General features: G+C 45.9%; 1 protein-coding gene across 1 annotated transcript in view; it reads right to left on the bottom strand.

Annotated features, from left to right (window-relative positions):
- Window positions 1-21,766, bottom strand: part of LOC129683262 (uncharacterized) — a 144,415-nt gene that overhangs the window by 48,602 nt on the left and 74,047 nt on the right. The window contains 5 exon segments of the mRNA XM_055615877.1: window positions 8,061-8,199; window positions 12,393-12,558; window positions 13,909-14,026; window positions 20,997-21,173; window positions 21,535-21,584. Coding sequence (XP_055471852.1) covers window positions 8,061-8,199; window positions 12,393-12,558; window positions 13,909-14,026; window positions 20,997-21,173; window positions 21,535-21,584 — 650 coding nt within the window.

Raw genomic sequence — 21,766 nt, 5'->3', positions numbered from 1 at the left:
TGTGTGTGTGTGTGTGTGTGTGTGTGTGTGTGTGTGTGTGTGTGTGTCAACCCTGAACATGCTAAGCATGCACTCTACCACTGAGCTAAGCCCCAGCTCTGCACTCTGCTTAGGATGGTGGATGGAGTCGCCTAAAGGCTACATAAACTTATTTCCCTGATGTTGTTTTGCTTGGTTTGTTTGTTTTTTAACTTCCATGTGATTTCTCAGGGGGCCCTGCCAGGGAAAACTCAACATAGCAAGTACAGCAGTGACAGAGCAAGTGGCTAGAATGTTCCTAATACTGAGCCGGGAACTGCCTGAGATATGAAGACAAGCCTCACACAAGAGATCACCTTCCCTCATCACAGAGCCCAACATGGCAGACATGCTCCTTCCTCACCTTCCTTTAAATTTTCCAAGATCTCTCTACATACAACCATACAACCATATATATGCTTACTTAAAATGACAGTATAGAGAGCAGGCTGTCCTAACAGAGACACATTTCAGCACAAGCCAGCAGAAGCAGAGTGACTGGGCAGCCACTGCGTGGCTCTTATCACATCAGTCACGCTTGTCTACCACCAGTTCTCAGCTCTCTTTTTCCCCTCCTCTCCCGTTCCCTCTCTCCATTCCCTCCCTTCCCCTTCTTCCTCCTTCAGGGGCCAGCCTTGTTCAGTCTTACTTGTTCAGTCTTTGACACAATCTCTCTCTATCTCCTTCTCTACTGAAGGTTTGTTTTTAAAAATGATATGTGTATGTTATGGGTGGGTATTTGCCTGTGAGGGCAGGTGCCTACAGAGGCCAGAAGAGGGTGTCAGATCTCCTGGAGAAATATTTTTGACACATTGGTATAGATTATTGTATAGTGATACAAAATTAAGGTTATTTTTGCTTACATTGGTATAGATTTGCATATTGATACAAAAAAAGGTTATTTTTATTTCTATTAGTATAACTTTTTGTATATTGACACAGAATTAAGTTTATTTTTGACATATTGGCATAGATTATTGTATATTGATACAAATTTAAAGTTATTTTTGATACACATACGTGTATATATGTTTCAATTTTTATGTAAGGTATTGGACCTATGCAACTCATTTATAAACACAAGTTTTACTTCCAGTCTTTTTAAGAGTTGCTATTACAAACTGCTTGGGCTAGTTTTAAAATGCAAGTTAATAGTCTATCAAACTCATGGTCATGCCAGATACTAGTCCAGTTCATCACAGAAATATACATCCTAGGTTGAACAGATAGTGAACAAGCAATGCTTGTTTATTTAGATATACTATAGATAAATAGATAATAATTATGCATCATGTAAATGTATACAGATAGATAGGTGGTCTTCAAAAAACCTCAGAGACCTACAGAAAGTAGCATTTAAATATGTTTTAAGCCACTGAGCAAAGAAAACGCTCTCATTTCAACTGCAGACAGAATGCTGTCTAAAATGGGTAAAACTTGGATGCAGGCAAAATCGACTGCCAAGCACTGCCAAGACAGAAAAAGCAAGTCCTTCATAATTACTGCTTCATAAATATGTCTGTCAGATATTCTGGGCCAGAAGGCTGAAGATGATGCCCCAACATTATAGAGAAATTTTGGGGACTGTCCAGGCAGCCAGCTGTCTGTCATTTCTATATTTTGTAAGATGCTTGCATGCACTTCCTACTTAGTAGGTAATATTTATTCCTTCTCAAGCCTCTGATGTGGTTGAAGTATTTAGAGTCTTAGAATTAAGTTTAAGTTATTTAGGGTTTAAGAAGATATTTTTAAGGTCTAAGAAAATGCCTTTATATTGGTAATGCAAGTCATGATAGAAAATGATTCAGGTGCAAAACTCTGAACTCATCAAGATAGGATAGATAATAGAATACTTTCTCCAAACTTGACAAATACATATGGACTAGAAACTGTGAATGTAAATTTTACCTAATAGTTTTCATTATTGTTTCACAACTGTTATTATTGTATGTTACTTTATTATTGAAAGAAAAAGTCTTTTATTGGACTTAATGGGGGAAATATAGAAGGAATCTCTGTGTCTGTATGGAAGCATCACCTGTCAATAAAAACCTATAACTTATTGGATAGATAGAATAGAAGGTGGGGCATCTGGTAGGCAAAAAGGATTCTGGGATAAAGCCAGGCATGGGAAATCTAGCCAACAAGGTGTGAGGAGGACAGGTACAGAGTACCTAAGCACAGGTAACCAGCCACATGGCAAAATATAGATTAGTAAAATGGGTTATTTTAAGTTACGAGCTAACAAGAGAAAAGCCTAGCTATATGGCCTAGGTATTTGTAAATGTATACTATGAGTCTCATGAATCATTACTTCATGAGCTTGGGGTCTGGAGGAAAACCCACAATAGATGTGAGTTGCCTGGCATGGGTGCTGGGAACCAAACTCTGATTCTACTTGTGGACAAGTATATGTACTCTTAAGTGCTGAGTCATCTGTTTAGCCCCTGACATTATCTTAGAAAGTCTGTGAAGAATTTTGGAACAAAGTTACCAAAGTGACTTCAAATTCCTGGAAATAATTTTAGATCCCTGCTAGAACCAAAGTGTTATGGGACGCTGTCCTCTGGCCATGGCATGGCCATGGCCTCCATGAATTCTTAGCAGCAGTGATTACACGTAGAAGACCAACACAAGACTGGGCCCATAATCATGAAGGGGACGAAGGGGCTCATGAGGCAACACCTTTCTCTTTGTTTAAAGCTTATCAGGAACCCAGACAATGTCATTATTAAGGGAGGGGTCGAAAGAGGATAAATGTGACGGCCAATCATTGTTAACCAGACTGACTTAGAATTACTTAGGAGACACAACTGGGTGTGTCTCTGAGGGTGTTTCTGGGGAGGTTAAAGAAGGAAGAGCCATTCCCAATGTGGGTTGCACCATCTCATGGGCTTGGGCCTCAGACTGAACAAATAGGGAAGGGGATAAAACAAGGTAAGCACCAGCATTCATATTCTGCTTCCTGACTGCAATACGACCAGTAGCCTCACTCCTCATGCCTCCATGCTTCTCTGGCCGTGATGGACTATACCCTCAAACTGTGAACCAAAATAAGCTTTTCTTTTGTTAAGTGATTTTCGTTTTTGTTTGTTTGTTTGTTTGTCATAGCAATGAAGAAGAAGATAGATCTTCTTTTACTTCTCCCATCCCCATTTGAGACTTTTCTACTAAACATTTATTACTATGCTAAATAATATTATGTCAACCTTATACAAGCTAGAGTAATTTGGGAAGAGGGAACCTCAACTGAGAAAAGCCCCCCAGCAGACTGGCCGGTGGACAAGCCTGTGTACATTTTCTTTTAAATGGATGAGTGCTGTGGGAGGGTCCAGCTCTCTGTGGGTGGTGCGACCCCTGGGCTGGTGGTCCTTGGTTCTCTAGGAAAGTAGGCTGAGCATGCTGTGAGGAGCAAGCCCAGGCTGAGCACTCCTCTATGGTCTCTGCATCAGTCTCTGCCTTCAGGATCCTGCCTTGAGTTCTTGTCCTGACGGGCTTGGATGATGGTATTAGGGTGTAAGCTAAAACAAACTCTCTCCTCCCTAGTTCCTTTTTGTTATTATGTTTTATGGCAGCAATAGAAACCCTAACGAAGACTACTGTTTTCCTATTTTATTTATTCTTTTTGTTGTTGTTTTACTTTGAAATAGGATCGGACACAGCTCAGGTGGGCTTTGAACTCACTGTGTATAGAATGCCTGATCGTTCTATCTCCCACGTTCTGGGTTTACAGATGCACACGACCTTACCTCACTATTTTTGTTTTGGGGGGACATGGTCTTCCTGTGTTAGCTCTGCCAGTCCTGGCATTCAGTACATAGCCCAGGCTGGCCTCAAATTCAAAGCAGCTCTCCTTCCTCAGCCTGCTGAAATTAAAGGCATGTGCAACCGTATTTGATGAGTATTTTTCAGTTTGTAAAGAAAGTTATAACTATGTCTAACCCAAGCTCTGAGCTGCAGGAAAGGAGAACAGTAGGAAGTATGAGCACAAGTTCTACCACCACAGCCAGTGTGGCCCGGGGTTGAGTTACAAACTGTGTTTCTTTTTCCTTCCTTTTCTGTGAAGGCAGTAAAAATTACTCACAGCCTACAGACTTGGCCAACAGTAGTGACACAACCAAAGCCAAGCTTCCATCCTCGTGTGTGTGTGTGTGTGTGTGTGTGTGTGTGTGTGTGTGTGTGTGTGTTTTACTGTGACTTTGGCAATACTGAGATGGTTCTCGCCCTCCCTGTGACAAGTTACCCAGGCTTTCAGTTGGCAAAGCCTGGCCAGGATCTGTAAGTGTTACAGTTCTGAAGGGAAAGGTCTCCTAGCAGTCAGGAGTCAAGGAACACCAAAGAGTCACACTGCACGACAAACCTCACACAAGAGATTAATTGGGAAAGACACAGGAGGGTGGCTGCCTCTGCTTCAGCAAGAAGTAGCAAAGAACTGAGCAGGAAGCAGGCTCTATATAGGGTTTCTTGGGGGTGGGGTGGGGGTAGGGGGACAGGGTTTTCTAGGATGGATTGGGATTATTGGGGTTTTGTAGCCTCATCTTGGGCTCTCTCTCTCTCTCTCTCTTTCTTTCCCCTCCTCCTCCTCCTCCTCCTCCTCCTCTTCTTCCTCCTCCTCCTCCCTGTAGGACCAAGCTTAGCCACCAGCATCTTTAGAGGCTGGGAATGGCCATCATGGCCATTAGATTAGTTAGTTAGTTAGAATGGTCTGGGGGCAGAGCCTGGACTCTTGCTCGCCTCAGGGGGCTTATACATTTTATCAGTGTCTGGCCAGCACAGCTCATGAACGATACTCAAGATGCTGTGCAGGGAACCTATGAGAAGGCACATGGGGTATAAGCCTGAGGGTCTGAGCTCCATCCCCAAAACCTACGTAAGGATGGCTTGCTGTTTATGACTTGGGCACTTGCCACCTGCCAATAAATCATAAAGAGAAGTCTCTCTGCAGCGCAATACAACATTTAATTCTTCAAACATTCCAGTCACAACCTGTATGCTCTCTTATCAACACGTGGCTGGGGGCCGAAATGAGGCCTACCTTCCCTTACTCACGCGGGTTGCCGAGAGCCCGATACCAGGCCAGCTGCTTTAGACCTGGACCTCGGAGGGTGGTGAACACTCAGGGTGTGTGCTGGAGCCTTTCCCTGGAGGCAAGAATATAACAGAACCCTCCCTGACAGGCCAGGCACTGTCATGGCTCTGCCCTTCTCAAATAGTAGAGACGGGGGCCATCGTCATGTGCCAAGCCCATGTTACATGAAACCCCCAGATAGTCTTAAGCCATGTGCTGACATCTAAATGATCCAAGCCCTTAAAACAGGACAATCCAAGAGTAAGACTAACATTTAAAATGAATCAAAGCTAAGGCAGAGCCAAGGAGCAAGAAGCTGGTGCTGTTCCTGGAAGAAGCAGGAGCTCCTAGGGAAGGCTTGTTGCAGTGAATAAATCCTTAAGACAGCTCCTCATTTTCCCTTCCATTCGTCGCCCCTAATGGCACAAGCACACGCAGAGCAGAAACACTTTCTACACCGCTATTTCATCCTCTTCTGTAAGTTGCCTCTGAAGGGCTTCCTCGTCCCCTATAAATAAGCTCGACCCTCAGGCATGTCAGGAGTGAGACAGCTCCTCAGTGGACAGAGGCAAATGTTGGACCCTACACAATAGGACTTTGACCTATTAGGGGACAGCCACAGATTTCCGTCAAGTCTTCCCCTCCAGCCCTCAAAGCCGGATAGTATGAGACATGTCAGGTAATGCCATCGCTATGTCTCTTCTGTATGGGTAGGAGGGTGATGGGCAACTTTACAGAGCCATCATCCTGCATCCTTCCTGCTTCCCCGAGTCTACCACAGCACCTTCCCCTCATTCCGGGGAAGAGTTGAGGACTTTCTTTTCAAACCCAGGAGGAACCTCCCTCTTGCAGGAGCAGATCTTTTCCTGGATCAAAGAGCCCAGCTTGCTCAGGTAAATTCTGAGATGGTCCAGGGAATTTTAGCCATGTCCTGTATCTCGATTATCTAAACCCTTTCCTTCATCTGCAGGATCAGTGCGACATCGGGTGATGGAGAAGGGTAACATTTCTCCTTCAGTCTTTCTTTTTGTTTGTTTTGGTTTTTGAGCCAGGTAGCCTTGGCTGTCCTGGAACTCACCTTGTAGAACAGGCTGTTCTCAGATTCACAGAAATCCACCTGCCTCTGCCTCCCAAGCACTAGGATTAAAGGCATGGATACCCCAGACCGGTTCCTCCAGCCTTTCTTATCTACCCTCCGGCCTTCTCTTCTGAGCCCCCTTCTCCGCTGTGCAGCGGCCCAGAAGCTACCAAAGTTCACAGGTTTTGAAGCTAAAACTTTCTGAGGCTCCGATTCTAATGCGTAATTCCACATACACTCATTACGAGGCATTCTGGATGGGGGTGGAAGTGGGGGGGGAGGACCAGGAAGATGGACCAAATAAAGAATGCCAGGTGTGCCACCTGGGTGGTTTCCTCTGAGAAGGACCTAGAAATAAGATACTCTGTCCCCCATTCATGGCCACAAGTGAGGACGACACAAGGTGGTTTGGAAGCTTTCTCTAAAACAGACCCAGACAGAACCCTGCATGGCTGGAATCTGAAGAGGCCCCCTTGAGGGCGATGGAGGAGGCTCACTCCTGTGTCTCAGTACTCCGAAGGCTACTATTTGTGGCAGTTCCAGAATAACCCAGGCTAGAGTAAAGACCCTGTCTCAAAAACAAAACAAAACAAAAAACCCAAAGCCAAAACCAAAACAAAATGGAAAATGAAACAAAACAAAAAATCTTTAGGCTTTCAGAGTACAGAGGTCAACCTAGTGGCCGACTCTGTGGCCATCCTGACAGTCACAGACTTTACAGCCCACAAACTAAACTAAGCTACAACTCCAAAGTTCTCTGACAATAAAATGTTAAAAAAAAAAAAAAAAAAAGTCAACACGAAGCTTTGCACTGCTAAATTTATATCCTAAATCTGAGAATCGTTGGCAGAAAAAAAAAGCAAATGTAAGTACAGCCCTTTGGGGCCCCCTTCAGCTGAATAATCACGCTGGAGATGAATTGGAAGAAGTTGGCAAGTTATGGTAATTTAAAAGTAATTGGAACGTCATGGGGCAGGGGTGGTTCATGCCTGTAACTGCAACACTGGAAGGCTGGTTGGAGTTCAAGGCTGGCCTGTTTACATAGCAAGTTTCAGACCAGCAAGGGCTACAAATTAAGACTTTGTTTTAAAGCAAAACAAAATAAAAAAAAAACAAGGTGGGGTTGGTGAAACAGGCTGGCCACTCAGGGGGCTAAGACAGGGAAGATAAGACTCAAGTTCAAGGCCTGCTTTGGCTACTTAGGAGTTTCAGGATTTCCTGAACTACACAGCAAGTACTAGTGTTTTGTTGTTACTGCCTTTTGCGCTGATTAAGAACAAGCACTCTCCCCCACCCCTCTCACACACGTGCGCGCGCACAAATCCAGGGGTGGTCAGGCCGGACACCTTTTCATTCTCATATAAAACATTTTCTGGAAACATGAATATCAATCCAAACTCAGTCCAAATCCATCAGACTCATGCTTAGTCGGCCAAATAAAACTTCCATATGCAGAAGCCTTGAAGAGATGGTTCCTACAAGATCAAGGCAGATTTATTTAAAAATCAACTCCCGTAGCCAGTCGTCCGAGACTCAGATAAACAGTGAAAGCTGTCCCTTTGAAAGGTAGAATTGAAAAGGGGAAACTCTTCAGAAATACCAAAGCTTTACTCCCTATGACATTTAAAGGTATATTTAAAAGTGGCAGTTGTTACCCGGGCTGTTTGAAAATTGTCTTTAAAAAACTCTGGAATACTAGGGCAGACGCCACACAGACAGGCTCTGCCAGAAACGTTTGGCGCAGCCAGCGTGCTGGATCTGTGTGAGGCGGGCCCTATTTTGGGGCCGGTTATCTAATCTTGCTAACTGTGGCCTCCCCGAATGGGGCCTCAGGGAGCACCTGCCCAGCAGAATCTTGCTGGCAGGAACAGCAGCTCTCCTGCCCTTAGCCCTTACCGGTGGAGATGTCTCACCGCAGCATCAAACCGGAGCAACGTCACCTCCCTGCGCAGGAGGAGGGCCTCAGCCACCTGGCTGGGGTCCTGGGGGTTCTGGAGACTGTCAATCATTTTCTGCAGCTCTTGGAGCTCAGTCCCTAGAAAGCGGGGCGACACTTGAATCAGACAGTGTGAGATACTGGCTGCCCTAGCGAACCCAGCAGACCTGCCTTTCACCTCTAGAACTCACTTGTCACCCAAATGGACTTCCTCTGTTTGTGGATGTGCTAATTATACATTTTTGTGAGACCAGCAGTTCTAAAAAACCAAAGTCCGATTTAGCTTCCCTTCCTTCCTCCCTCTGGAAGAAAGAAATCCCCCGTGCCTTGAGCACAGTCAGGACATAGTGCTGAAAGTTTTAAATATGCAAGGCCATGGTCTCAAAATAGAAGAAAAAAAGAAACGACACTGGGTTGAGCAAGTTCTCAGAAGTCCCCACCAGGGACTTGAAGTTACTCTCTGCTAGACGCCACATTCATTTTTATTTTGATTCCATGTGAATCACCCTTCCTTTGTCACTAGTGTGTGGACTAGTGTCACAAAGCCAGTAAAAAGACACAGCACACATACATGCATACACACATATATGTGCATACATATCCGTGTATAAACTTCTAGAAGGTTCTAGTCATTTCAGGAATTTGGCCTAGTTCTTGGACCCTTTACTACAAGAGAAGGATCCACATAATAGGGGCCCTCAGCCTCCAGATGAACTTGGAAATGGGAGCTTTTTGGAGCATTCTGGCTGGGTGGAGGAGCTCGGCCTGCACCTGGACTCCCGCCCTTGGCTCAAGGTGGGAAGAAGTCAGATGAAATAAGAGAGCTCAGCAAAAGCCAGCAAACACAGAGGGAGCACGGCAGGCCTGTGTGCTCAAAAAAAAAAAAAAAAAGTTTGTCAGCTTCCTCTGAGGGTGGTGACAGCTCTCTCCCCTGACATAAGAGAGGCTGTGACGCATCACTGTTCCTCCATGCTCAAGACAGGCATGAGGTTAATCTCTCTTGGTGGCTACGCCAGACTCAAGCAGACTCTTTCTTTCTAACTGGTTAGTGTTGGGCCTCCTTAGCCATTTGCATCCTGGGAAAGCAGAGGACTATGAGATTGAACAGGAAGCTGTCTGTGAGAGTTTGACTAGGATGGTTCCAGGGTTGAGAATGGCTGCTGGTCCTTGCAACATTTTCATGTGACTTTAGGAATAACGAGCAGTCCAGATCCTGCTTCCGTTTGTTGTTTGACACGTGACAGACGAGAGGAATATGGAATCAGCTGTCTACCAACAGATGAGCAGATAATAAAAATGTGACACAAGTTGATTCAGCTGTGGAGAAACACGAAATTTGCCAAAAAAAAAAAAAAAGATCCAGAAATTACCACATCTACTACATCGGCTGAGGTAGCCTAGACTCAGGCAAACACCACATGATCGCTCCCATTGCAAAGCCTGGATCTTTATGTGTAAAGTGTCACAAGTTAAAGCACAAGTAAAGCCAGGTGTGGTGGTAAACGTGGGCTACCCCACAGCCTTGATACCAGGACTTGGGAGGCAGAGGCAGGAGGGTCTGTGTGAGAGTACTTCTGTGTTTACCCGTGGCTTATTACACTGCAGCTATCCTGGTGGGAACTACCCCTTCTTTGCCTCCAACTGACTTCACAATCTTCATTCTGTTTCCTCTTCGGTAGAGACAGGATGTTTGGGAAGAGGAAGTGGCGGGTGTAGGCAGGGAGTAGAGGATGGCAAGAGGACCCAGGTCACATCAGAAAAGGAAAGGACGTCTCTCTTTTTTCAGGAAGAGGGTTCTGTGTGGGAGGCCCCCTCCCAATGGAGGGGGAGAAGAGAGAGGGACAGTATATATTTATTGTGTTTGGGCCTTTTGACCTTTGGCAAAGAAAATTCAGTGTAAATGACCCCACTCTGCTCCCTAGGTTCACAATGACTCCAAATGGAATGGCTGCTTATCAGGGAAGGGAGAATTTGGCAGGGTCCACCGAAGCTCAGTTTGTCAGAGTGGCTTCCTTTGGTCATGGGGAAGGGCAGAAGGTCATATCCAAGTTTACAAAAATATTTTAAAAGTGTGGAAGTCCAAAAATCTCATTGTGTCTGCTGCCAGGAAAGACTCAGTTCCATCTTCCACCTTGGTTCTCCTGCCTCCTCTGGGATCCCGGCAGGAGTTAAGCAGCCTAGCAGCTTTCTTAGGAAGATGATTATTTTAGTGGAATTTTTTTTCCTTTTTCACTTAATTTGCTCTTCATCTATTTTCAACAAATCAGAGCATGCCAAGCTTTGCACATATTCCCCTGAGAATTTTGTTTTTTTACTTGCAAAGTGTGCCGTTTCTAACTGACCCCTCAGAAGACCTGAGCTCTGCACAGCTCCGTGAGACCTGGGGCTGTGGTCCATCAGCAGCAAGGGCACAGCTTCCTTCATTCTGAACTCTAGTCCTCAGTGGTCTCATCTCAGCGCCACAATGATGGGCTGGTGGTGTTGGTTGATGTCTTCTCTTTGTCTCGTAGAAGGACCCTCCCTGTTTTCTCCACCTTCTGGTGAGTGGCACTCCTGCCCCCAACTGCTGGGGCAAAACTTCCTGGGCAGCGGTCAACCAGAGATGCAGCTCTGGCTGCCACAGACTATAAAAACAGGATGAACAGTTCTCATGGCCCTCTCTCCTTTCTCCTGACTCTTTAAAACCCTAGCGCCCACGGTTTCCCAGCACGCAGCTTAGCACGCTGTGTGGCTTTCATCTTGTGACATGTCTGCAGGACTTGCTCGTGTCCAGGTGAGGCCATGAACCTGAGACAGTTCCAAGCTTCTTGCTGAGCTGGTGCCAACATCAGCCTGTTTCTGGTTTCTTCACCTCAGCCAGACATCGAGCCTCCTCCTATATCACCACTCCGCCTTTCCCCGCCTTGCCCCACATCCTGCTATCCAGATTTCTTCTGTGTATATTAGAATGATGCAAACTTACAGGCCACCAGCTCCAGGGTCCCTTTCAGACATCTTTCCTTTAAGTCACAGTTGGGAGGGAATGGACTCGGATCATCTCACATTTGTTTGTTTGTTTGTTTAATCACTAAGTCTAAATAGGCTTTCAGCTCCTCTCATTTTGTCAAATTCCTGGCTACTATGTTACAGTACTTGATTTAAGCTGATCACTATCAACACAGCTAGTGATTTAATTTGTCTGAGGCAAATTACTAAAACCAAAGTCTCTGCTTCCAATCCATCCTTATTTGCTTTATATAAGATTGTATTATTGAGGCTGGAGAGATAGCTGAGCAGCTAAGATTGCCTGCTGCTCTTCTGCAGGACCTGAATTCAGTTCCTAGCACCCATGGTGGATAGCTTACATGTTGGGTAGCTGGAATTCCAGCTCCAGAGGATCTTTTGACCTCCATGAGTATCACACACATGTGGCATACATCCCCGCCCCCAAAACACACACACACACACACACACACACACCGCATAGCATGTCCGTGTGTGTGCTAGCGTATGAGTTTGTAAATGTGTGTGCACATGAGTGGATCAACCTTGGGGGTACCTGGGGCCCCTCAGGTACCATCTACCTTCTTTGTCAAACAGGGTTTCTCACTGCTCTATGGTTCTCCAGTTAGGATGGATGGGATGGCCAGCGAGCCCCATACACCCACCTGTCTGTGCCTCCCCAGCTGTCAGACACGCTTCTGTTAAATGTGGTCTCAAGCCTTCATGCTGCAAGCACTTTCCTGACAGAACTATCTCTCTGACCTCTGTTGCATATCTTATCAATGCTAGACACATGAAGATACCATCTTACAGCCTAATGGTCCTTAGTATAGGAAGCTGAGCCTCCCTCATTCTTATCACCATCAGGTGGTTCTCAGCTATCAGGACTATCAGCTTCTTCACAGTGAGCACTTGGGTAGGAACCCTGTCATGTGAGTCATAAGGAAGAAGAAGGAAAAGGAAATGAATAGTCTTTACAGCATCCTTAAGTATCCTTACATAGACTTCAACCCAGAGAACACCTCCATGAGACATCACCCGTTTTATAGACTGGCAAATAGATGTGAGGAGTAAAGTGGCTTACATATAGAGGCAGAGACAGGGTCCAAGCTGGGCCTCTAATTTTTTGACTCAGTTTACTCTCTGGTAAGCCCATGAGTGTGAGGCCAATCGTCAAAACTTACACTTGGAGACACTTTAGAACAGGGCTTTCCCTGGGTCCTTCGCATTGCTGTCAGGAGGGGATACGCCTCTGGGTTTCCAGTATTAACTAAGCACTTCTGAGAATCACCTAGCCATTAGTTACTTACCAATGCCCTCGGCTCCTCCCCAGTCACTCCTCGAAGGGTTAGGACTCAGAGGAAAGTCGAAGCGTGCTGGGCAATTGCCAAGTTTGGCAAAACCGAAAAGGTAGGCCACAATGTCGTGGAGAGGAGCTACAACCTGGAGAGTCAGCTTCAGGGCTCTGAAAGCTTCCTGTGGGCAAAAGCAATGCAAGGAAATGGTTTCCGGAACTTCCGAAGAGGCCTGTGCAGCATCTGAGAGTGACTAGGGAAAACGTGTTTACACAAGCATGCAGTGGTCCCTTGATACCCATGGGGCTTGGCCTGGAAATACCAAGACACTCGACTTATGACATGGACAGGATGTCTAGTATGTCTGCTTGATTTAGGCAGAGCCTCTTGTCAACTTTTAACCGTCTTAAGTTACTTATATTGTCTGTATATGAATAGGACAAATGCAGATTTTCCCAACTACTTTTGATCAGTGGTTGACGGATGCAGAAACTATGGGACAGAGCACTGATTTCCCCATACGTAAACACTTCCATAGTGTACCCGGGGTAACAGCTGAAAAAAGAAAAGAAAACCACAAACCTATTCATGAACACAGCCCTGCTCTAGACAAAGGCACTGCTGTGGGGGCTAAAGCACCTCGTTTCTGTTTGTTTAAAGTCATCACAGCCATGAACACCTCCAATATGCTTATTTACCATCACAGGGGCACAGCAGAGATGCTCATTCGGGCAACATTGTTCTGAGCTTCTATAACCGAGACACAGGGTTTATAGTCTTAAAGAAAATTCCACATATTCCCCAAATGCCATATTCAGCATCACACTTCAGCAAAGGCTTCTATTTCCGTGCCAGTTTTCTGGTGGTTCTTAACGTTATTCTCAAACATGAAGTTTGGGAGCAAACCCTTAAAACCTGTGGCCTGTCAGATGTAGAGGCACCTACCTGTTATCTAATGCTTGGGAGGCATAGGCAGCAGGAGCCACACAGGTTCAAGGCCAACCTCTGCTAGATACTGAATTCCAGGCCAGTCAGTGCTCACTAGTGTGACCCCCAAAGAATGAACAAAACAAAACAAAACCCAGTAGGCAGCTGGACAGGGTGTCACACACTTGTAACCCCACCACTCCTGGGAAGCGGAAGCAGGGGAATCTCAAGTTCTAGGTCAGCCTGGGCTATATCAGGAGACTGTCTCAAAAACAAACAAAAGACAGCCCAGTTGTTACCATCTTTTGTTAGCTTCCGGGCTAACTAATGTGGGGTTTTGTTGAAGGGCAGAAACTGAGAATGAATAGGGAATATTGAAAGTCCCAAGTGCTCATCAAGGACCTGGAGCAAATAGAACTCATGAAATAATGAGTCTCAAGAACAAGAGAAATTGTAACAAGCAGGCAAAAGTATCAGGAGCTGTGAAAAGGTCTCTGATTAGAGGTCACGGGAAAAATCACTCTCTCAATGTGATTAACCCTGTGACCTAAAAAGTGGCCAATTTCTACTCTGGCACATACAGGGAAAAAAAACACCTACAAACCTCCTCTGGCAGAGTTTTGAACATAAACAGCACTTCGGAAGGATGGGGAATAAACCATAAGTTGAGGAAGCGTCTTCCATCAGCTGACAGCACACTCCGAGGCCTAGGCTGAAAACGCCTGCAGGGTGAGAAAAAAAACAAAAGGACCCATAGCACAGCCAAGATCCCACCAACCCAGAGGTGTGCCCTGTGTGAAGGGTCACCGCAGGCCCAGCACCCAAACCCCGGGAGCAGCCTGTCGCTCCCAGGTGGCCAGAATAACTTATAAATAACTCATCAGGAAAAAGAGCAGAAGGGCTGAGTTTGGCTGAGCTGTGTGGGAGGGAGGAAGGAGTGGGGGTGCAGGGAGGGGACCTGTGGTCAGGAAAAAAAGAAATTAGATGGCCGGCCTCATGCTGGGTGTTACATATTTTATGTCAGTTAATGCCTTGACAATCTATTTTTGTCCCTGTTTCACAGCTGAGGAAATTGAGGTTTGAGGAGTGATGTAGATCCTGCCTGGCAGCTCCTGAGACAAAGTTAGCATTTGAATACACAGTTGCCTAGCTCTAGAATCCTCATAGATATCAGCTTTGCTTTCTCTCCCTGACCACCATTTTTCCAGTAGATATAATGATTAAGTTAGTAATGATATAAGTGCAGCAGTCGGTGTGGAAAAGGAAGCAGATGTATAATTCCCTTCAAAAGATGCAGATCATTAGGAAAAAAATGATTGAGGCCCCAGTGGGGACTAGGAGTAGGAGGGAGAACAGACATGATAGGAACAGGGAAAGAAAGGTACGCTTTTGAAAGAGGAGCCTCATTAAGAGTGAGAATAAAGGCTGGTGCAGTGGCGCACGCCTGTGATCCCAGCACTCTGGGAGGCAGCGGCAGGCGGATCTCTGTGAGTTCAAGGCTAGCCTGCTCTACAAAGTGAGTCCAGGACAGCCAAGGCTACACAGAGAAACCCTACCTTGAAAGAAAAATGAGACTAAATAGGGGGTGGGGGAAAGGAGGAGGGGAGGGAGGGTGGCCTGATCTCTTCGGACTGTGGGATCTGGCCTTCTAGAGGGACCACCGTTATTTTGAGAGGCAGGCTATTCTTGTCAGGTTCCCAGACCCCAGCCTTCCCCGCCCCCCCTTTTTCCCCTTCCTTCAAATACCAATACCTCATCGGTTTTTGGCAGTTTCTCTGTTGCAGCCTTATAGTCAATTGTATATCTGTATATGTCTGGTTTAAGGATGCACAGAAACCCAGGTATCTGGCCTAGCAGAATGTCACCCATACCCTTGAAGCCTGAAGTGGCCCTACCTAGTGGCTTCCAGAGTAACCTTCTTGAATTTTTCATTATTCTTAAAATCATAATTAAAATTTTATTTTAATTTACCATAATAATTCTATATATAAATTTAATTTAATTAATAAAAATTTAAAATTTTAAAATTAATTTAAAGATTTATTTTATGCAGGTGAGCGTTTTGCCTGAATGTGTGTATGTGTACCGAATGCATGCCTGATGCCCACAAGGCCAGAAGAGGGCATCCAGTCCCCCAGAACTGGAGTTATGGATGGCTGTGAGCCACCGCGTCGGTGTTAGGATCTGAACCCATGTCCTCTGCAAGAGCAACAAGTGCTCTTAATTAGTAAGCCATCTCTGCTGCTCGAATCAATACCTTTTGAGATGGCTCAGCAGGCAGAAGCATTTACCAGTCACGTCTGACGACCTGGTTCCCTCTCTAAAACCCATAGAAAAAAAAATACCAGATCCACGGCACACACCTGTAATCCCAGCACTCCCCAAGTGAGACAAAAGGCAGAGCGGGGGAGCTGTCTAGAAGACGGCGGGCCAGCTAGCCTGGAGTACACAGAGTGGCAGAAGCCGGAGGTCTGCCTCAATCTGGGTGAAGGAAAGAAGCAATCCACTAATTCTCCTCTGAGTTCCACACTGAGCCATGCATTCAGGAGTAATAATAATAAGTTACGGGAAGAAAAATTATAGAGAAAGGTGCCACCACCATTTATTCACCTCGGTGACATCCTAGGTCCCCTTCCTTGGTTCCACAATAACTCTGGCACCCACCTCACTGATTTCACCTCCTGAATAACCTGAAGAGCCTCCTAAGTGCTGTCACCCACAACCATGTTGAGCCTTTTCTGTGGCCTGAAAGACAAATAAGAGTTGCCTGGGCCTTGCTCACCCCTCTGTATTGCTGCTGTTTTTCTTACTCCCTGGATACAGGCAGAAGCCAGCCAGTCTGTGTCGTATATGTTCGTGACTTTGAAAATTCAGATCTCCCGGCTTCAACCGAATTTCCTCGCTCTGCCCACCTAACGTATTAGTCATCAGTCAAGACCCAAACTAAGCATGGTCTTCCCTGAGGTCTTCCCTGCTCCCGCCATTCTCCCCTCAGACTTTGGAAACTATGTTTGTTGCTTTCCTGCTGCTGCGATAGAACACCAAAGCCGAGGCAACTTAAGGGAGAACATTCACTTGGGCTTCGGGTTAAGAGTCGGTCATGGTATGGGGGGGGGGGGGCATATAGCAGCAGGCGTGGCTCAGAGCAGGAAGCCGAGAGCGCTCATCCTCAATCTAATTCATGAGGCGGAGAGAGCACACTCAAGCAGGGTAGGGTGAGGCATACAGCCTCAAAGCCATGACTCTTCCCTCCAGCAAGGCTGCCCCACCTCAACCTCTAAAACATCGCCTTTCAGTTCCGGAGACCACAGGAGCCATTTCTCACCCGGACGACCGCGGGAACATGGAGCGTTTCTTTCTTTCAAGATCTGCTCAATTTTATTTTACATGTGTGGGTGCTTTGCCTGCGTGTATGTGTGTACACCATGGGCATGCCTGGCTTTCGGAGGCCAGAAGAGGATGTCAGATCCTCTGGAACTGGAGTTACAGATGGTTGTGAGCCGCCGGTGTGGGTGCGGGGGTCCTCGGAAGAGCATTTCCTGATTGGAATGTTCATGAAAGTTTTATCTTTTGTTCCATATCACAGCAGGCCGCTGATGATCTAGTTCTCCTTGCCGGATGAGGGCCATGTCGGTTTCATTGTTGTATAGCGGTTGGTGCTAGGACAGCGGAACATTTATATTCAGGTTGTACTCTGAGGCAATCAGCAGTGGCTAGGGTCTAGCTTGTGCTTCTCTTACCAGGCCCCACACGCCACTATGGGGCCATACCCACCCAGAAGAAGGGATGCCCTCCTGTCATTTTCACAAAGTAGCTGTTTGGAATGACAGTGACTCTCCTTGGCACACAGGGAGTCATCAAATAGCATCGTCCTCTCTCTGTTTACCATCTTTGCTCCACCATCAGCCCGCCCCTTCAAGGGCAACTGAGTGACATCCCAGTCTTCAGACTCCAGCCTCTCCTGGACTCCTGAAGGGAACAGAAGCCCCAAGGGACTCTGTGGGAAGAGGCCTCCCCTTTAGCTCCTCTCTGACAAAGAGCTGGCTTTGGGAAGGCTCTGCAAAACCTTAGAGCCTTTAAATGATTAAGTTGCATCTTGGAATCTTAGACTAATACAACTCATGGGGCTCTTCTGGCCTCGGCAGACATCAACAATCAATTACCACACTCCCAGACAAGCCAGCTCAGAAGCCTCAGCAGGGGCCCTAATAAATAGTTGGGGCTGACATTTAAAATAAAGGTTATCTTATCCTCAGTGCAGCCCAGCCTCTTATCTTATGGCTGGAACGGGGATCCCCTTCCTTCTGTCCCTCACTCCTCAGCACTACCCTTTTTTTCTCTAGATATCTTTGCCTGTGCTGGTCCCCAGCTTGTTTCACAAGCAGTCATGGGAATGGCCTCTTTTTCTCCAGACATCACTTCCTCAGCAACCCTGTTTCTGTGGCCTTACTCTAGATATCTAAGCACTGAGAACTATGGCATGTTTGACCCCAGAAAACTGCTTCAGTGTCCTCAGTCCTAAAAAGAGACTGAAGTCCAGAGGTTGCAGATAAGTGATTCTCCCAAGACCTTGAGGCAACATGTGACAGAGCCAGGTGAAATGCAGATAGTCAGATTCTCAGACTGTGGCTCTCTGCTATGTCTTTGTTTGGCTGGATGTCACGTCTTGGATTGAGCTTAAGTAAGGCTTCCTGAAAAGAGTTCATGAATGGAGATGAGTACTCCTCAGCTGGGAGTGAGTAGAGGGTGGTGGGACTTTTTAAGGGTAAAGCCTATGGACTTGTCCATGGGTCAGCAGGAGGTTTGGAATGGATTGCTGGATTCCGGTGTCTCTCTGTCTTCCTGACTTTTAAAATTATTTATTTTATTTTATTTTATTTTATTTTATTTTATTTATTTTATTATTTTATTTTATTTTATCTTATCTTATCTTATCTTATCTTATCTTATCTTATCTTATTTTATTTTATTTTATTTTATTTTATTTTATTTTATTTTATTTTATTTTATCAGAAGTGAGGTTATGTTGAGAAAGAGAGAGTCTTGTAGCCCAGGCTGCTGTTAAATATTCTGTGTAGCTAAGGATGACCTTGAACTCCTGATCCTCCTGCCTCCACCTCCTGAGTATGTTACCATGCCCAGCTGTGCTTTCCTGATATCCGACACGGTCCTCCCTTAGACACTCACTTTCACTATGACGGGACTGTCTAAGAACAGATCCTTTCCAGAATCTGCTGGTGCTGGTGATCTGCCCACGGACTTCCCAAAATGGGCTAAACCTCCTCATTACAATATAAAGTTAACCTGGTCCTGATGCCACTGCCCTGTGTCTCAAAGTTCAGAGAACCATGGGCCTTGGGGTTAGAAAGACTCTTACGAAGCACTTTTCCCAATCTTCCACATACGACACAAGTTCCTCTACATTCCTGCAAATGAGAGTTTTATTTTTATTTTTTTTAAAGACATATTAAGGGTTGGAGTGTGAGTCAGTGGCTAAGAGAGCTTATTGCTCTTGAAGTGAGCCCAGCTTTGGGTCTCAGCACCCACGTGGGGCTCACAAACACCTGGAATCGGATACCCTCTCTGACCTCTGTGGACACCTGCACTCATCAGGTGCACTCACACACACAATAAATACTTTTAAAAATTAAGAAATTAATATTAGAGGACACAGGAGGGCTGTGGAGAAGCAAAAGAGCCGCCCCACTCACTGCTCTGGCCCTCGCTTTGATGGCACGTTTCTGTCCCCAGACTCTGTCTTGAAGTCATTGCACATAGCTGAGCAGTCTTCTCGGGAGTCCAGGCTCTCCACTTAGATGCTGCCTCTCTGTGCAACTTAGGAAATACCGTCACCTAGGAGACATCTGTGCTAGCTCTGATGTCAGTCTAACTAAGTCAAATGCCATGAAGAACAGAGCAAGACCCACAAGCCACAAGGATTCTCTCCTCTTCACTTCCTCACCTCCTCATTGGCTACTGCAGATGAAACACATCAGAAACAAAAACAAAAACAAAGAAACAAAAAAATAAAATAAAATAAAATAAAATAAAATAAAATAAAATAAAATAAAAGGGCCCCAGGATAGATTTCACCCTAAACAAAAATGTAGTGAATTCATGATTAGGCTTCCAGATAGAATTTTTACAGTCTGATGCCAAACATAGATTGGTCAACTTGTCTGGACTGCAGTAAACTGATGCAGCAAAGAGGTCTTAAAGGATTGGCCTGGGATGCTTCTCAGAGAAGAGAAATGCGTTGTAACCTCCCTGAGCTGCAGGTGTCCAGCAAAACCTTCCACAAGAGAGTCTCCAGGGCTGCCTTCGCCCCACTCCCCTCTTAAATGAGTCCTTACATTAGACAAGTCCTACTCAAGAAAAGTACTGGCTGACCTAAAACTATGAACACTGGTACCCACTCCCAGAGCACCTTGTAAACACCAAGGCAAGATGGAGCCCTGTCAGTTTGTTTGAATTTCTCTCTGGGGCCCTGAGGTTGAATCAAACATCCCCTCCTTTGTACCTTCGCAGAGCTTGAGAAACACCTCTAACGTGTTATCTCTGAAGCTAGCTGATTATTGAGCTTTCCTCCGAGCCAATGAATTGTTCACCTTTGAACCTAACACCTGGTACAAAATGCCTGGGACTAAGCAAGCCCTGAACAAATGATGGTTGGTGTCCATACATGCATGCATGAATGGATGGCTGTGTGGTCTGCAGCAGGCTGTCTTCCAATGCCTTTATGTGTCTCATCAGTGACCATATTTCCTCCGACCAGGCAGGTGATTTCGGAGGGCTGGGTTAAGAACACTTGGGAATCTGTACAGCATGATGAGGATGCATGGAAACAGCTCTTATCTCCTCAGTCTATCTCTGGATATCCTACCAGAGAAAAATGGGCTGCTGATTTAGTCACAGCCCTAGTTAATTATTATTTTCTTTTACTACTTCTTCTCCATTGAATGAAATATCGGAAACTAGCCAAAAATCAAGCTCCCTTCTTTGCTTACTTATTTTAGACATTAGCTTTGTATTAAGGGATGCGACCGTGAGAGTCTCTGGCCTTCCCAGGAGAAAACAGAACCTCATTGATTGAAAAACGCAGTGACACATCCCCTAAACAAGGGCCTCCTTCACATACAATGATGCTCTTATTCTTGGAGCGCTGATGTTTTCTTTTGACCTTCCAAGCCAGAAAGCCCAAGTCACGGGCAAGAAATCCAGAAGGTCAGCTTGCTGCTACTATAACAAATACCTAAAACAACCTGTTTATAAAGAGAGAGTGTTTATTGTGCTTCAGTGTTTTAAAGGTTTCAGTCCACAACTGCTTGGCCTCAATGTCTCAGATGAAGTTGTATGTCATGGCTCTACCTGCCGCCCAGCACGACAACACTGCTCACCTTCTAGCTGAGAAGTAAAGGAGGGCTAAGAGGAGGAGGAATGGATGGTGATGAGGGGGAAACCAGTACCCCAAACCCCCTTCAACGACGCACCTTCAATATCTAAAAGCCTCCCACTGGATCCAACCTCTGAGAGGCTCCACAACTGCCTAATGGAATGCATTCCTGCCTAGCAACTCTTTACCCCTAGATCTTGGGGGACACTGGAGAACCAGGAGCTTCTATACTTAACATACCTCTCTAGGAGAGGGCAGGCCCAGCTGGTAGAAAAACAAGCTCCAACAGCCTTCCATACCTGGGGTCAGCCTTGAGTTCCCCACTGGAGTCCTTCAAGCCCTTCTTTTCATTTGGTTGTCCCACCATGAAGAAGGTGTCCCTGATGGTAGGAAAGTCTTCTAGCAGGACTCTCAGGCTGTTGCAGTACGCCATGATTTGACCCCGGAGGGCGTAGTGGGAAGTGCGGTGGTTCAACCTGGAGGTCGGAAGCAGAGGTGAGAAATGGAAGAAGAACCCTCTACCTCTTAGAGAGGGTCCAGAAACTACTGCCCTGGGGGACTGGTCAAGGAGAGCAGAGCATCTCTGCTAAGAAGACATTGCCACCTGGGTAAGGTTGGCACTGTCTGAGACAGGAGCATGGAACGCTTCGAAGCGCCTCCTGTCCTGACTCCTGGGGCTCACCTCTGTCTGAGTTTCATGCAGTTCTAGCCATCCAACAGGGCTGGGGGTTGTTCCATACAAACCAGACTCATGCTCTGGGTTTCTGGGTTACACGGCTGCTGGCACATGTACCCGTCAGAGAAACCAGTGGGTACTGTTCAGTAGACTCTACTCACTTTTGGCAATATTCAACTATTAGTTCCTTCTTGACTTTTTCAATGTCATCCTGTTGATAAAAGAAAAAAAAATATATATATATAGTAAGCCACCATTTGGATGAATGTATGATTAAGTACGAGTAGCAAACAGCCACGAAGCTGGGGTGTACTTTTTGGAGGCCAATGTGTTGGGCGACTCTTGTTGGGTCTCTTCTATTCTCACCCATCTTGCTGAGTGTGCCAAGGATGC

This window comes from Psammomys obesus, unplaced genomic scaffold, assembly GCF_907164565.1.
Source record: "Psammomys obesus unplaced genomic scaffold, mPsaObe1.curated_primary_1811, whole genome shotgun sequence".
In the NCBI taxonomy this organism is placed as follows: Eukaryota; Metazoa; Chordata; class Mammalia; order Rodentia; family Muridae; genus Psammomys; species Psammomys obesus.
The sequence above is the reverse complement of the archived record's forward strand: the minus strand, read 5'-3'. Positions and strand labels throughout refer to the sequence as shown.